Source organism: Myzus persicae, unplaced genomic scaffold (assembly GCF_001856785.1).
Source record: "Myzus persicae strain clone G006 unplaced genomic scaffold, MPER_G0061.0, whole genome shotgun sequence".
In the NCBI taxonomy this organism is placed as follows: Eukaryota; Metazoa; Arthropoda; class Insecta; order Hemiptera; family Aphididae; genus Myzus; species Myzus persicae.
In genome coordinates, this window is record NW_019103784.1 from 7,424 (window position 1) to 24,130 (window position 16,707).

General features: G+C 26.7%; 1 protein-coding gene across 1 annotated transcript; it reads right to left on the reverse strand.

Annotated features, from left to right (window-relative positions):
* Positions 1-1,001: 1,001 nt before the first annotated feature.
* On the reverse strand, positions 1,002-11,856 carry LOC111035274 (pre-mRNA-splicing factor CWC22 homolog). Its single transcript, XM_022316817.1, has 13 exons — positions 11,719-11,856; positions 11,142-11,653; positions 10,950-11,077; positions 10,303-10,525; positions 10,109-10,237; positions 9,847-10,035; positions 9,272-9,425; positions 9,048-9,215; positions 5,574-5,797; positions 5,173-5,453; positions 4,966-5,067; positions 4,671-4,888; positions 1,002-1,743 (listed from the first exon to the last, which is right to left on the reverse strand). The coding sequence occupies exons 2-13, from the start codon at positions 11,649-11,651 to the stop codon at positions 1,109-1,111; spliced, it is 2,961 nt and encodes a 986-aa protein (XP_022172509.1). The 5' UTR covers positions 11,652-11,653; positions 11,719-11,856; the 3' UTR covers positions 1,002-1,108.
* Between the last annotated feature and the right edge of the window lie 4,851 nt (positions 11,857-16,707).

Consider the following 16,707-nt stretch of genomic DNA (forward strand, 5'->3'; position numbering starts at 1 on the left):
AGAATGATGTATAATAATATTTTTTTATGTTTTAATTGTAATAATAATAATACCTAATTGTAATATTTTAATTCATAATTTTAATAATGACGAAATGTAATAATTTACTATAAATAAAAATGTATAAAAAAATTTTCATTTATTTTTTAAATTAATTTTGCCCCCCCCCCCTAGAAAAATGTCTGGGGACGCCCATGGCTATTACTTTGCTGATTTCATTTGCCACATCAGAACGCTCTTTTTCAGCTTTGAGGAGGATTAACACATACTTACGCTCCACAATGAACCAAGATAGGTTTAGTAACCTATCAATACTTCATATTGAAAAAGACAGTAAGATTCAAATTGAACAAATATTTAAAAAATGTATTGATAAAAATAAAATAAAAATGAAACTTTGCATAAATAAGTATTTGTTGGTGTGTTTTTATATTTTAAAGTGAATATATGGTGGAGCGACGCCCCCACGTGTTACTTTTCATGTATAGTCAGATGGGGGCTACCCCCCTTAATTTGTAGAAATCGATATTGTTATTTGTAATGACTATCTATGTTACTAAATTAATATCAATTATTGTTCCTTAAGTTTTGGTAAAGTTTGGAATTCACTTACATTAGTTACATTGTAAAAATAATTTTTGTTTCAATATTTCATAAATAAAATGTCAAAATAATTTTATACCAATTGTTTGTACTAGCTTATCAGAAGTTAATACAAATTATGAGTTCTGCTGTTTGTGAAGGGTTAGAGTTTGCTTACATTGTGAAATTAAATAATTATGTACTTGTGTAAATTATGTAAATAATTAAGGTATTTATTTCTATTTATTATCAGTAAATGATACATATATATATGTATGTATATAATTAAAGTAATTTAAATAATTATCATAAATAGAAAATATTATATTTAATCATTTCTTTTATATCCGACATTAAATTACATAATTTACATATTACAATAATTAATATTTAATAATATGTACAATACTAAAATAAATTTAATCAACAAATCATTTATTTTTGTTGTTACAAAAAAATTGTTGACATTGAATGCTTAACTTATATAAAAAATATTTAAAAGTTAAAATAAAACTAAACCATGTAATTATCGTTTTCTCCCAAGTCTATCATTTTCTTTCCCTTCCTCATTCCTTCTTGTAGATCTATCATTTTCCCTTCTGTCTTCATTTCTTCTAGATTTTTCATTTTCATTTCTTTTAGATTTGTCAATTTCATTTCTATTATGCCTGTCATTATCCTTTTTTTCTTCGTTCCTTTTTGGTCTATCATTTTCTTTTCTTTCATCATTTTTTCTAGGTCTGTAATTTTCTTTTCTTTCTTCATTTTTCTTCGATATATCATATTCATTTCTATCTTCATTTCTTCTAGATCGTTCATTATCCTTTCTTTCTTCATTTCGTCTTGATATATCATTATCTCTTCTTTCCTCATATCTTTTAGGTTTCTCATTATTTTCTTTCCTTTCATCATATCTCCTAGATTTATCGTTTCTTTCTTCGTATTTTCTTGATTTATCATTATCTTTTTTATCGTCATTTCTTCTCCAATTATCATTTTCATTTTTGTTTTCTTTTTGTCGAGGTATATCATTGTCCCTTCTTTCTTCATACCTTCTTGGTTTTTCAATTTCATTATTTGTCTGTTTTTTTTTAAGTTTTTCATTTTCCTTTCTTTCCAAATTTTGTTTCGATTTATCATGATCTTTTTTTTTTTTAATTCCTATAAAATACAAGAAAAAATATTAATTACATGTTTAAATTTATGTTAATATTTAATTTGAAATTATGTTATTTTAAAACATCTACAATAATTTATAAAACTATATTGGAATTTATGGTCTTTTTCTCATGGTTTATTTATTATGGCACTAACAGATTGCAAGGTTATTCCTAATCCTTTTAATTTTACATCAGGTGTTCCACAAGGCTATCATTTAGTTCCATTATTATTATTTTATTAATTTATGATTTACATTAGTAAAGTGATGCAATTACTAAGCATTCCATTCTTATAATATAGAATATACATTATAGATTGTTATTGGGCAATAGCCCATCTGAATAAATAAATAAAACATTCTTCATTAAATTTACTTGCAATATAAACTTTAATTATGGTATTTAAAACTTTTTAATTTATGAAATTTAACATTTATAACATATCTGAAAGCATGATAAAAATACAATATTGATGGTGATATTGCAGAATGGTATAGGTGACACTTTGGGTTTAAGCAGCATGGCTTATATTATTGGATTGAAAAATATAAACTGCCCATGGTGAGTACGCAAAATCATCACAATTTTAATGTTAAGTTTAAGGTCTAAATGACACTTAATATTTTGTCTTATAAAATATAGGGTCTTAACAACAAAAATAGGGAATAAACAACACAACCACAATTTTTTAGGGAATAAGTGACATGTATGGAAGTTGAATGGCGCTTGTCCGTAATTTCCAGTACTACTAATATTTCTAAATATATTATTATATTGTAGTACGACCGGCATTGATTTACAGCAATACTACAATCTTAATTGATATGTGAAGATTAAAACATCTCATTCACATTGGCCAGACTAGTAACTAATGGTAAACTAACTTTCACGTAAAATATTGTGTACTATTAAAAAGTGTTGTATATGCATTTGGTGTTATTTTAACCTTAGTTTAAAGGAGCACACAACACAAAAAATAAGTTTTTTTTATTTGAAAGAATGTTCAATTCTAAGGATGATGGTATAGGTTTTACGTTTCTACTCACATTATTGAATAAGTTATGAGCAATTGAAAAAAGACGTGTGACGTCACTGGGCCGGAGTTATCGTAATTGTCTATCTTATACATGTAAAAGTTCCTCGCTTCACACAACGATTTATCAACCTAAACACTTTATTTTTGCAATTTAATTTGCATGTAAATATGTGGTTTTATGTGTTTAAGACGATGCAAGTATCAGAATTGCAATACGATGTTTAATTTTTTAAATATTAAATATCTTAAAAGAGACATTTTGGTTAAACCGCACGTCATGGCGAGTGGCGCATGGGGTTCGAACAACGGGTCAGCCATTTAACCAAAATGTCTGTTTTCAGATTTTTAATACTTAAAAAACTAAACGTCATGTTGAAATTCTGATTCTTGCATCATCTTAAACACATAAAACCACACATTTATAAGTCAATTAAATTTTAAAAAGAAAATATTTAGGTTGATAAATCGTTGTGTGAAGCAAGGAACTTTTACACGTATAAGATAGGCAATTACAATGACTTCGGCCCAGTGACGTCACGCAGCTATTCTACATCTCTTAATATCTATTAAAGTAATATTTTTTTTTACATCGTATCTTCACAAAATCATTTCATATAACCATAACTACAATAATTTAACATTTAAAAAAAATTTAAAGAATTTTTTTATTTGTGTTATGTGCTCCTTTAATAGTATTTAAGTACAAAATAAATTCTAGAAATATGTAGTTAATTCAAAGAGACTGTTATAAAAGATTAAATTTATTTATTTTTATTTATTAACTTTGATAAATTAAGTCAAGTGAGAAAAAGCAACTTTCTATGCTATTGTTATTAAATTAGGGTCTTAAATAAAAATAACTGTCACTAAAAAACACAGTAATATAATGAAGATAAATGCATTAGAATCATCGGGTCAATGAAGTAAAAAAATGAGGGATAAGCGCCAAGATTATTGAATAAACTTATTCAAATTGCAACATACGCGGAAATAATAATCAAACGCTACAAAATATGTACATACAACAAGGATAATATAAAAACAAACAAAAAGTATTCTATGAAAAAATTCCCTGTTCTTACTGTAAAAGTTATAAATTGTCTAGAAAAAAAAGATTTAAATTATAAAAACAGTTTTTTAGTTCTCCTGAAAGCTATGAATTATGTCTCTTAGACTCTTTTGTCGTGTCACCATCATATTTCAATTGAAAAAAAGGTAAGTTTAAATTAATTCAAACAAATATTATATTATAATATACTGTTTACTGTTAAGTGAATGTTATTAACTATTAAGAGGCCATCGTGATAAAATAAAACTAATACAATTCTCAATAGATGGTGTTGTGGGGGGATATTCTGTTTTTTATATAGTTGAAATGAGTACACGTTTAAAAGGATGCTACATAGACATTTGCTGTCTCCGTCTTACAAGTGCGCAGCATACCAAATTGTACGCTCAGAGGATAATGTTTAGTTACATTAGCTTAACAATTTGAGTGAATTGATCTCATATAAAATTAAAAGATAGGATTAATATCTAAGGCATCTCATGGGCTTTTTAATATATTTAAATTTTAAGCGATATCAGTATTTTAAAAAAAATTGAAAATTCTTTGTACATCTTAGAATACTCATTTAAAAATAAAATATAATAAAAAGCCTATGAGATGCCCTAGAGGATAATCTTACCTTTAAATTTCATTCACACTATTTTAAAGGGTAACGGAGCTAAACGTGATCTGCTGAGCATAAAATCTGCTATCTTACGCATTTGTAAGACAGAGATAGCAAATGTAAGTGTAGTGCTCTCTTAATTTGTATACATTTTTTTTTCTTCAAATAATATAAAACAGCATAGCATAAAACTTCTACTTAGTTTGCTGTCATACTAACTTTTGTCGTTTGAACTATTACTACTGTTGCTGCTGCTATCGCTGGAACTACTACTGCTGCTGCTGCTGCTGCTGCTGCTACTGCTGCTGCTACTACTACTACTGCTACTTGAACTACTGTCACTGTCACTATCTGATGATTCCGATAGCTGGTCAATGATTTGAGCAACAGCAGGCACTTGTTTAGGTTGTACTTTTAAAAAGTCTCTCAATTCATCACTATAATACCAAATAATTTATTGATTAAATAATATTAGTAAACAATTAACATTTTAAAAATATAAACAAAAACTTACGTTAAGCCCCCCAAACCAATAGAGGTGAAAAAATTGATAGAAAACCTAGTATTTTTAGGGTTATCTTTGGGGAAAATTCCTTCAAAAGCTAGTTTTAATTCCCTGCAACAATCAATAATCAACAAATTATTTATATATTAGTAGTTAACAAACCTAAATTGAATGATTAAAATAAGTCTTGAAATATATTAAAACAATTTTTCTTACGGATTCTGAACTCGAGCATTCAATTTATTAAGTCCCATGTGTTCGGCTAATTCTTGGAACAGAATTTTAATATAAATTCTACTAGAAGAAGTTGTTTCTTCTTCATTTAGATGTATAGTAGATAAGACAACCCATGATATAGAGTCTGTAAACAATAAATGTGCAAAGAATCTTGCAACATTTCGTAATTTGTTTGTCTCTAAACGGTGGACAGTTGCATAACTGTCAATAAAAATTTTTTCCAATGGTTCAATAAACACATTATTTATTTGACAAAACCGCTGTAAATAGTTTAAAAATTAAAATTAAATCACGAGAAAATATAAAAATGTTCCAATGAATAACACTAGATTCTTTAAAGTATTTTTAGTTTCTTAACTATATTTTAGTTCAATATTTACTTGTGCTAAAAGGCCAAAAAACTTTTCATAGGTTCTTTGTTCACCACAACAATCCAAAAACATATGACACATTTCTATTTCTTGACCCGGTTTCAATTGCATTTTCATTAATTTATGAGCACATTCCTCATAATCCAATGATGAATGTATCGTTAAGTAAATGGTTTTTCTTAATGATATCATATTTGTTTCTGTGTTGTCTATGATTACTTTACCTTCTCCTTCTAAAAAATCAATACAAAACTTTAATAAATTATTTTTTTATATAATTAATAAAATTATTCCTAATCATTAAACATACAAAGTACACCTGCGTTAAAAAACTAAAAAATATTAATATTAAGATTACATAAAATCAGGGAGTACAAATTATCTTGTTTCTACATAATTCACATACATATTATAAACCCAAACATACTTTAATTGTGTGATTAAGTCAATGATCTTTTTTTCAAAGTTTATGTTAGTTAACATTACATTTATCAATAAGCTACTTTATTAATTTAATATATACAGTGGATTCCGCTTAATGTGACCACCGGTTAATATGGGCATCCGCTTATTGTGGGCAAACATGTCTGGTCCCAATACAAATGTATATTAACGATGTTAAATAAAACCGAATATTATGGACACTCGATTCGGTTTATGTGGGTAGTTTTATTTTATCATAGCGTTAGAATATACTCATATGTATTTAAAAAGGACAAATTTAATCAGGTTTCGTTGAATCTATGAGATTTTTTGGCAACCAGGCAATTGGGTAAGATACATTTTTTTTTTACAAATAAGTGTGACATAATAATATAAAAGGTTTAATAATAAAAAATGTCTAGACTAAATAATAAGAGTTTCAATTTTAAAGTTGTGTTGTTCAGAAGGTTAAATGAGTTTGTTCAATCCTGTCACCTGGAAGAACACGAATATGTTAGGTGATGGCACGACTGGTCCAAGTTTGTCATATAAGTCGGCGGATAAATGTTGCGGTTCCTTGCATCGAGGTATGCAAAGCATTTCGCGAGGATGTGTTTTATTGTGAGTTCGACCCCGCACGTCATACGTGAGGGGGGCTCATCTCAGGGCATTTGGTAACCATGAGTTATTCTGGTGAGACCTATTCCTAGTCTCTTGATTATGAATATCTATGAGATTGTGTTTATCGAAAGTATACCTTCTACATCCAAAGATTAATTTTATTTAGTATATTATATGTATTTAGTTTTATTTGTATACCTAGTAATTATTTAACATTTTTTCAATTACATTTATGATAATACAAATAAAAACTTTTTTTACTATAATTTTTTTTTTAAACCCGTTTTAAACTAATTTCGGTTTTTATGGGCAACCGCTAAATGTGGGCAAACAGGGCTGGTGCCGACGAGCCCACATTAAGCGGAATCCACTATATATCTTTAATAAAATTGGAATACTGACTAAGGATAATATTACTGTTAAAATCAATTAATAGAATTAGATAACAAAATACTTAAGTATCATATTTAAATTGTAAAAAAAAATTTAAGGGATGCATTTACAAAAGGTTTCAATTTTAATAACCTTACAAATGAATACACCAACTTGAACTTTTCGCCAATTTAATCATTTGTTTGAGAAATCAGAATTATTAAAAAAAATGGAATCACATTTTATTGTAGTTTTGGATTCTTCATATATGTAGATCGACAAATTTCAAGAGAATTTCAACTTATCCGCTATTAAAAATAAATTGAAAATTTTTAGAAATAAAGAGAAATCCTATAGAGCAGGACACTTTATTATATGACAATAAAACTAGTTATCAATTTAATAACAAATGATTAAAACATCAAAAATATTTGATATAAGGGGAGAGCATCGACTAAACACGTACCTTTAATTGGGATACTTATGTATTATTAAATTAATCAATGTTATTAAAGATTAAAACCAGTTTAGCAGCTATTAAGAGGAGAATACACTTGCATATTTTGTCTTAGTCTTATAAACTTACAACATAAAAAATGTTTGATCAGTACAGGTTATTTTGTGTTTCTAACTCTGATAGTTTTCTACTCCAAAGAAAACGGTGTCGGAATCTATTGGAAGGTTCAATCAGTTGTCTAACCGCTTATAATTAAGTTCACAAATACTTAAAAACAAGAAAATAAATAAATAATGTTGCACTTTATTACTGAATGGTCTCCCTTCTCGCATATGTTATTGTTGTTAATTTCTGTTTATGTTTTATAATTTCATTATTATTCCTCAAAGCATAGATGGTAAATATTCTTTGAAAATAAAAAAAATCTTTATTGTTAGAGTTATTTGGCCAGTTATCATACAATTTAAAGGTAAGAATATTATCTAGGGCTAATGTAGATTTCAGATTATATTTTAAGTGAGTTATGAGCATATTAAAATTATTGTAATATTTTTCATTGCTATAATAAAATTATAACGTAAAAGAATTACTTATATTAAAATTATAATATATGTATCAATACAAACGTATGATATATCCAAGACAATATTCTTACATTAACATATTTAATAATAGATTCAATTTAATATTAAGGCTAAAAACACAAAATTAATTCTGTCAAACCCAAATTGTTTATGTTGTATGTTGGGTTTAGTTACGTAAGGAAATAAAACATGCATGTAAGGCATACCCATAGACATAGAAAAACATCTTGACTTGGAAACGTGCTATTTTATGATAGAAGTAAGTGTTTAGCCATCTAAAATTATATAGTTCTCCGGTCTAAGAAAAACTGTGCAAAAACTAGAATAATTTAAAATGTACCATGGTTCATACAAAATAACAATCTTCACTAGAACTTCAAAATACCAACTAATTTCATTCATACACTAACATCAAATTCTAAAAACTGTTTTGTTATCAAGTGAAGCACATTTCTATGAATTCAGAATTTAACATACATCCTTAAGATTTTGCAGAAATTTATAAACCTAAAAAAATAGTTTTTAAGTTTAATTGCGTAACTCACCTAACTACTGTGCACAATTATTTTTACAGTATACATATAATATTATTGTTACACATTACTAATAGGAAAGATAACTTCTATATGAAAGTTAAAAATATAATACTAAGGTATAACTTGGCAATACAACTTAATTATATAATCATAACAATTTAAAAATCTAGAACTGTATTGTATATTAAATTTAACGATATGTTAACCAATAACTCTTAATTTTAATTGTATAGTAATTAAAAAAATATTGTTACTAATTCTGAACTGTATTGCTTATTTTAATTTATAAAACAGATATATAGATTATTGAATGTTTAAACTATGTACTTTGAAACTTATAAAATAACTATACATTTTAAGAATTAAAAGAAATAACATTTCATCACGCATTTAAAAAAAAAAATTATTTATAACTCATTAAGTTGTAATTAAATAATTAATTTATACCACTCAAAAGTAAAAATTGATTTTAATTTAAATAAAATTGTACCTTTTTCTTCACCATCGTCTTCTTCATTGTCATCATCATCATCATCGTCATCATCACCATCATTTTCTGAATCACTATCATCGTCATTGTCTGACCCTAATATTTCTGATCTTAATGACTTATAACGTTCTTCATTAGCTTCAAAGTCCGGATCAAATTTATATACATCTAAAAAGGGCAACTTTTTTAGATAAAATATTATTTCAGAATAAATTTATAATTACTGAGAATATCTTGAGGCTCTTTAGCAGAGTCTAAAGTTAGTAAATGTGTAAACTGATCCTCTTCAGGTACTAAATCGAGTTGTTCAATTACAGCTGGGTGATCTTTGAATCCATCTTTGCGAATTTGAAACATTACTTCTATCATATATTGAACCTATAACATTTTAACAGAATCATAAAAAAATTACTTAACAAGCATGCAGTTAAGCGCACAAATAAACAAAATATGCAACTACAAAAAAAAAAAATGAGTTTATTAAACATTTTTATAACTAGATTCGCATGTTTTTAAAATGAAAAATTACATTATCAAAGTAAGTTAATTTCGAATAAATAAATGAGTCTTGATAAAGATATGAAAAAGATATAATGAGTCCTCTTTACAATTGCAATTATTTTAGTATTCAAAATTCTAAATATAGTTGTTTGATTTTTGGTTTTTACATTAAAGTTGTTTGAAATTTGTTTCATACAAACTATGTTTACTTTAATAGTGCTTATAATTTACATTTTAATTTGTGTTTTAACAAATATTTTTATATGACATGAACCATGTATACTATGTATTTATTTACCCTTTTATCGAGTTGCCCATCATGTAATATATTGCGTAACATATCAAAAATGGCGTTCATTCCTTTTTTACTGACTTGACTCATTTTTTGGCCACATTCTTTCAAAAATGCAACAGCTACTTCTATTGAATCTTCAGTAGGTGTCTCTACAAATAAAGTTAACAACTCTAAAGCCAAAATTTCATGCGCCTAAAATACAAAAAAAAATAATTAGTAGTCATACGTATTGTTCAACATAAAAAATTCAAAGATTAAAACTTACAACACTTTGATTAATCAAATGAGCAATAAATGTTACTGATCCTAAACATTGGGATTTTTCACTTCTACGATATGCTCTTTTAAATTGTACAATACACCTTGTCAACAGTAATTCTCCTATGTTTGGAAACTAAAAATATATTAATGTAATTGTTTATTGTTTATTTGTTAATATGTTTTAATAACTTAAATTACTTTTGTGTTTATGATGGCCACTAAAGCAGCATACACATGGGTATACGTTGTTGAAGCTAATTGAGCTTGCATAATGGACCGGCATAGTAAACCTCTACCCCGAACAATATTCTCTCGAAGTAGGTCTCTAGTAACTTTTCCTATATTGTCTACATTAATCTTGTTGGTTAAACCATGTATTGACTTTTTCAAAGCTTCCCAGGCAATCCTTTGATATGCAGCACTAAAATTATCATAAATTTCAATTAAATGAAATGCAAAATTTAATATTGTTATTAGAAAAATGTCATTAATTAGACTTTTTTTTTTTAAATCTTTAGACAACATATAATTATTAAAAAAATATGGAAATGTTTAATGCCAGTGCTACAAATATTTTTATTTTCATATGTTATATGAAATGTGTATCAACCTTTTTATTTCAATGACATACTATATTTTACCACACAATAGTTATTACTTATCACTAATCATACATACAAGCCACACACATTAAATTTAACATAGTGGTTTAAATTTGACATAGTGGTTGAGAAATACAGGTCATAAACAGACAACCGTTTTATAAAACACATATCTGAAGGTACCTAATGTGCAGTTCTTATTATTATTTAAAATAGACAAATTAAATTAAATTAAACAAGCACCTTGATTTATCGGTGATACTTTCTTGCATCATTCTCAATTTTGCAGGTGGGATGTATGCACCTCCAGTTTTAGAGGTAAGTAGTTCCACGGTTTTTTTCTGATGTAATGGTACATCATTTATGTCACCCTAAGAAAAAAAAATATAATTCATATTTATCACAATTATTATTATGTTGATTATATACACATACATTTGGTTTTTTATCTTTATTTGCATATTTGTTCCAATAGTTTTCACTATTCTTTCTTTGAGTATCAGTTTCTGTAGAATAGTACCGTTGTCCAATTTTATCATCTTCATCGCTGCTTGTTTCTTCACCACTCTCGCGTTCATCAATCCCTGCTATTCCACCTGAATAGTATGGAGCCCCGATTTTTTCCTCTTTTTTGCTGTCTGCATTTCTAGATCTGTTTTCTTTCTCATGACGATCTCTACTCCTATGACGTCGTCTATGCCTAGACTCATCCTTATAACGATCTTCACCTTTACGGTTATCAGTAGTAGCAGCACCACCCGAGTAGTACGGATCACCAACTTTTAACTGTTCATAATTACGACTACCACCCTTGTCATATTTATCTTTCGTTGTCTGACGATCTCGACTAGTGTGTCTTCTTGTTTGTTTCGAATTTATATTATCGTCATCGTCGTCACTGTGGATTCTCTTAGAGTTAATAACTTTACACACTTTACTTTCCATGTCTAAAAAACAAAATATCTAAACATTAGAAAGTTCAGAAATAAAAATAACGAAATAACAAACTTACTAAGCTTTGTCAGGAACCAAATATTCTAGATTCAATCCTAAATCAAAAACAAAAACTACAGAATGTAATAAAACATAAGGAGCAGATAACATAACATAATATACTGTACAGACCGCAGGCGGGCCATGGGAATCGGACTCGTAAACAATGTGTTTGCAATGATGGAGTCTGATCGTATCAAAGTAACGTCAGTTGTGGTAACAACAGTAGTGATAACAACGGTAGTGATAACAGATACGCGCCCTTTTCAAGCGTTTTTGAATTAAATGATGATTATCTTATGTCGTTGTATAATACTATATACCTATCCAATTATATTGGCTGAAATATTAAATAAAACTAAAGCATTAAGGACGTTGTAGGAATTTTAGTAAACTATTTAATAATAATAATATCGTTATTTCCAACAGTAAGTTACATTTCATAATTAAAACAAATATACAATACTATTAAATTAATAAAATATAAGCCTCTAAAGAACATGATATCTAATAAGTATCTACCATTGATGAAAGCCGTAGTATTTTTAATCAATGCTAATACCTTTAATAAAATAATTATTAAATTAAACAAATATATTTAAAATTACATTAATTAAAAATTATATTTGTATACTCATGTATTCAAATGTTGTTGATAATTCATCAAGCATGTTCGCCATTTTTTCTCTTTAATAATGCGTTTATATCAACTATGATATTTTTAAATACCAGTTACCTACTTAGATTTTTTTAATTTTTTTATAAAAAATATAACTACAATTAATATTTTTTGAAATACAACATACCTATCTATAATAACTAGAATTGTTAAAAGAAAATGTTTTATTTTTTTTTTAAACATCCTATTACATAAAAAAAAATTGAAACTTCAGACACTATAAAAAAGCATGAATACACTCGTTTGATATTTTTTAATTACAGGAAAACAACTTACAAAAAACCTAGTAATTTTATATTCTCCAGTTGTTTTGACTTAAAAATAATTTTGGTAGGTATCATAAATCAAAAAAATTATAAATAAGTGAAAATTGAAGAAAAAGTAGTAATCGTGTATTTAAAATGATTGTATAAATATTTGGTGAAATTTTCAAGTATCCAAGGTTATTTATTTTTGAATTTTTAAAAAAATAACAAAATCGATTTTATTGAAAATGGCGGGTAAAATATATACACGCCTTTTCATACTTGTATTATAGTTCTGTACTTTTGTCGTGATTATATTGAAAAGTACGGACAATTTATAATTCGACTCGAACCTAAAGTACCAGCTTATTGTGGATACAATTATCTACCAGAAACTTTATATTAAGCACCTAAAAAAGTTGAAGATTGGAGCATTTTTATTAAGTCAAACAGCTTATTATGATGACAAACAAATAGTTACAAAAAAAAAATCAAATCACATAACTTCATTAAATCAAATATTTTTAATATTGTTTATTATTGGCTTTTTTAAAATATATTAAACTGTAAACTGATATTGCTCTTGGTGCATATTAAAAAACAATTATCTAAGTAGTTGAACGTTTATGTTTTTTTGTTTTTGTATAGAAATTATAAATTGAAGTACCTATTGAATGAACAACAATACCTATTTTTATTTAAAATAAATTGTTGTATGATATAAATTTATTTTTAAAATTTTTATGTTATCTGCTTTCTTTAGTATAACCATTATGCTTAAGAATAAAATTTTATCATTTTAAAATAATTAATAATTAAAATCTATATTTTGCTTATAATACATTAAGTATAAAATAAGTAACCATAGATTAATTATCGGTAATTTAAGACCGGATGTTATGAAATTTTAAATTGCAAAATATACATGCATACATGCACTAATAAAAGTCAAAATATGCAAGAAAAAATTGCAAAACATGCAAAATAAAATTTCAATTATTGTTTAATTGTATATTTGATATTTATTTTGGAGTGATAATTATTTATTTTATTAAAATTTTCATAAATAAAAAGTAAGATATATAATATAGTAAATATGCAATACAACAATGTAGTTTGTGAAATTGTAATTACATTTTTAATCATTAATAAATTGTAAAAAATATTTTATTAAAATTAAATAGTAGATATATTGGTGATGTTTAATGTAGTATTATTTTGGAAAAATAAATAAATGATCAAAATATGTTCCATGTTTATTTCTGTGAAATTATGACGGGGATCTATATATATATCTTATATATAAGAATGTAGGTACTTGTAGGATGATAAACTGTGTTCAACATCAACACTTGTTATTGGATAATATTTAAAATTGGTTACTTTATCCGGCGAATAATTTGGATCGGATAAATCGTTGAAATTAGTACTGTCACTGTTAATACTGTCAACATTTCTTTTGAAACCACAATCCTTTATTTTCTTTCAAAAGTTTTTATATTTTGTTTCAATTACTGTACTACTTACATTAGTAGAAAGTCCATTGACAGAGCTTTCCACTATTGTTCTAAAATGTTTAACAAGTCTACAAGGGACTAACTCATACAACCAACCTATGGAAGTTTAGTAATCTATTTTTAGGGTCCGAATATTCTTTGATATATTATATAAACGTAACTATAATCAGTTTTTTTTACTCAACACCTTATTGGATCGTTAGGTGTATATTTGAATGGTTGTTTGTTAAAATATGCAAAAATATGCAGAACATTCACTAACGTCTGCAGAATATGTAAAAATATGAATAAAAAATGTTTGATATTTAATCAATCAAGTAATGATTTGTGGACACTGGACACTCATTGACTGTATGTCTGTATATATTTGATGTTGAAAATAGCAACATGCATTTTATGCAAAATCCAGTCTTAATTGGTATAGTAGTTACTAGTTGTACATACATTTCAGTAGGTATAGACGTATTGTATAAGTAGGTACCTACCTACCTTGTACCTTCAATATTAATACAAAATAAAAATAACAATATTATAATGAAGTATAATATATTAATACAAAATATCTGTGTAAATTATGGGTAGGAACCCACAATTAGTATACCAAAATCGTTGAACTCAGTAATATGATTAAATTCTTCAAATTCAAATCGTGATAATACAATTCAATGTAATATTAGTAATAGGTATTATTGAAAACAACAATGTTGTGCCTTTATAATATATACTACAGTAACTTACTATAGGTACTATCTAATAGTTATAGCCTTATAGGTACATCGTATACATGCATCTATTTAGATTCTAGACCAACATTTATGCTTCTTTCTACAATAAATACAAAATACAAAATCAGCTTTCTCCGCGACGATGCGCTTTTACCTTATGGTACCTAATAGCTTGTATGTTTTATTGATCTTTAAATTTCAAACTATTATAATAATTTATAGTAAATTTATAATTCATATTTTTACGATTGTGATGATTAATTATTTATGCATTATGCACAACACATATAATAGTATATAACATATTATACAATATACATAGTAATATAGCCCCAGGGGTTGTATATACTGTATAATAACAATACATATTTCGCCAATATATTCTGTACCTATATGGCTATATAAAAAGCTAAATAATAGCATTCCGTTTCACCCTTGTAACAAGATAATGGAGGAATAATGACGCAGGACATATAATGGTCTGATTTTTTTTATATATATATTATTATTCGCACAGAGATCAGAATACCGTGACCGAATTAGGGGCGAAAACGGCTATGGCAATTTCAAGGAAGACTAGCCGCAGTTATATGCTCTTTGACTTTAATGTCGTACTGCTATTTCAAGCCCCATTTAGCTTCCTTTTTTCAGTTTGCTAATGAGAACCAGATTAATCCGAAGACTGCTGCACGAGTTCGGTAAATATGCTTAACGATCACACGCACTATTTACACGCGGTTAAAACGAAATTTTATATTCATCGAATCGATCGAAAGTGCAGCCTTGTTGAATGAATTAAATAATTCGTGCAAAACTATTAGCATATATTATATTATATATAAATGTATTTAAGCGTAATGCACGCAGCAGTAGTTTGTACTTTTGTAGTACATCTATACGACTCAGTGTTAATAATACACTGCTAGATCCTCCTCGTTACACCGACACTGTTATTTTTCAGTATGTGTCTGGTACACTGCATCGGCTGACTTGATGATACACGACTGTTATTTAGTGGTTTAATTTTTATTATTTTTTACAAAGTGACTTAATTCTTACGAAATGACTTGCACAACGTAGAGTCAAAATGGTTACATATAATATGTATAGCTTTATCAATATCCAACGCTGTAGTATAACTTCGTGAAATAACACAAAAACCAGAAAAACTTTATTATCTGTATTCATATATTATTATTACGCCTTTTAATTTTTAAGTTCTTTTACTGCACATAACTCTCTAGTCCTCGAAATGAGAAATCGACCCAAGTATCAGGTTTTTATGAAGGCGATTTGATACCTTATTCAGGCAAGTATAAACAATTTTCTTAGGCTTTATAACATATTATAGGCAACTGAAAGTGACTACTAATTTATTATCATTAACGTGTTTCAGACTTTAAAAGTTTAAGTGATGTGTAAAAGAGATAGTTACTAACTATTTATTTTTAGATGGTGAAATAACCGTTTTAAAAAATAATTCCATATGAGCCGTATAAGTTAATATTCTTTAATTTCATATTATGTAGAATATGTATTTGCTGTTTATATTTTCGATTATTATCAATCAATTTATATTTAAAATTCAAATAGGTATGTATTAATAATTATTAGCAATGACTACGTATTTTGAAAATAAGTTTGAATAGGTTTTTTTTATATATTTTGTTATTGTTATCTTTCACAATTATTGGCTTATGAGTTATGCAACTTTGAATTTTATAGTATTGTTAAATTTTAATATTTTTTAATATTTTGTTCAAAATCGACAATACAAGACTCCAATGAATGAGCAGTAATGTCCTCAATTGAGTATAATTGAGTATATTATTATGCTCAACC

Excerpts from the sequence above, each read along its gene's own strand:
- LOC111035274 (XM_022316817.1), bottom strand. The coding sequence starts at position 11,651 with ATGGAAAGTAAAGTGTGTAAAGTTATTAACTCTAAGAGAATCCACAGT. Across the intron at positions 10,238-10,302 it reads TGGCCATCATAAACACAAAA|TTTCCAAACATAGGAGAATT; the intron begins GTAATTTAAGTT and ends ATATATTTTTAG. Across the intron at positions 4,889-4,965 it reads ATTGGTTTGGGGGGCTTAAC|TGATGAATTGAGAGACTTTT; the intron begins GTAAGTTTTTGT and ends TTGGTATTATAG.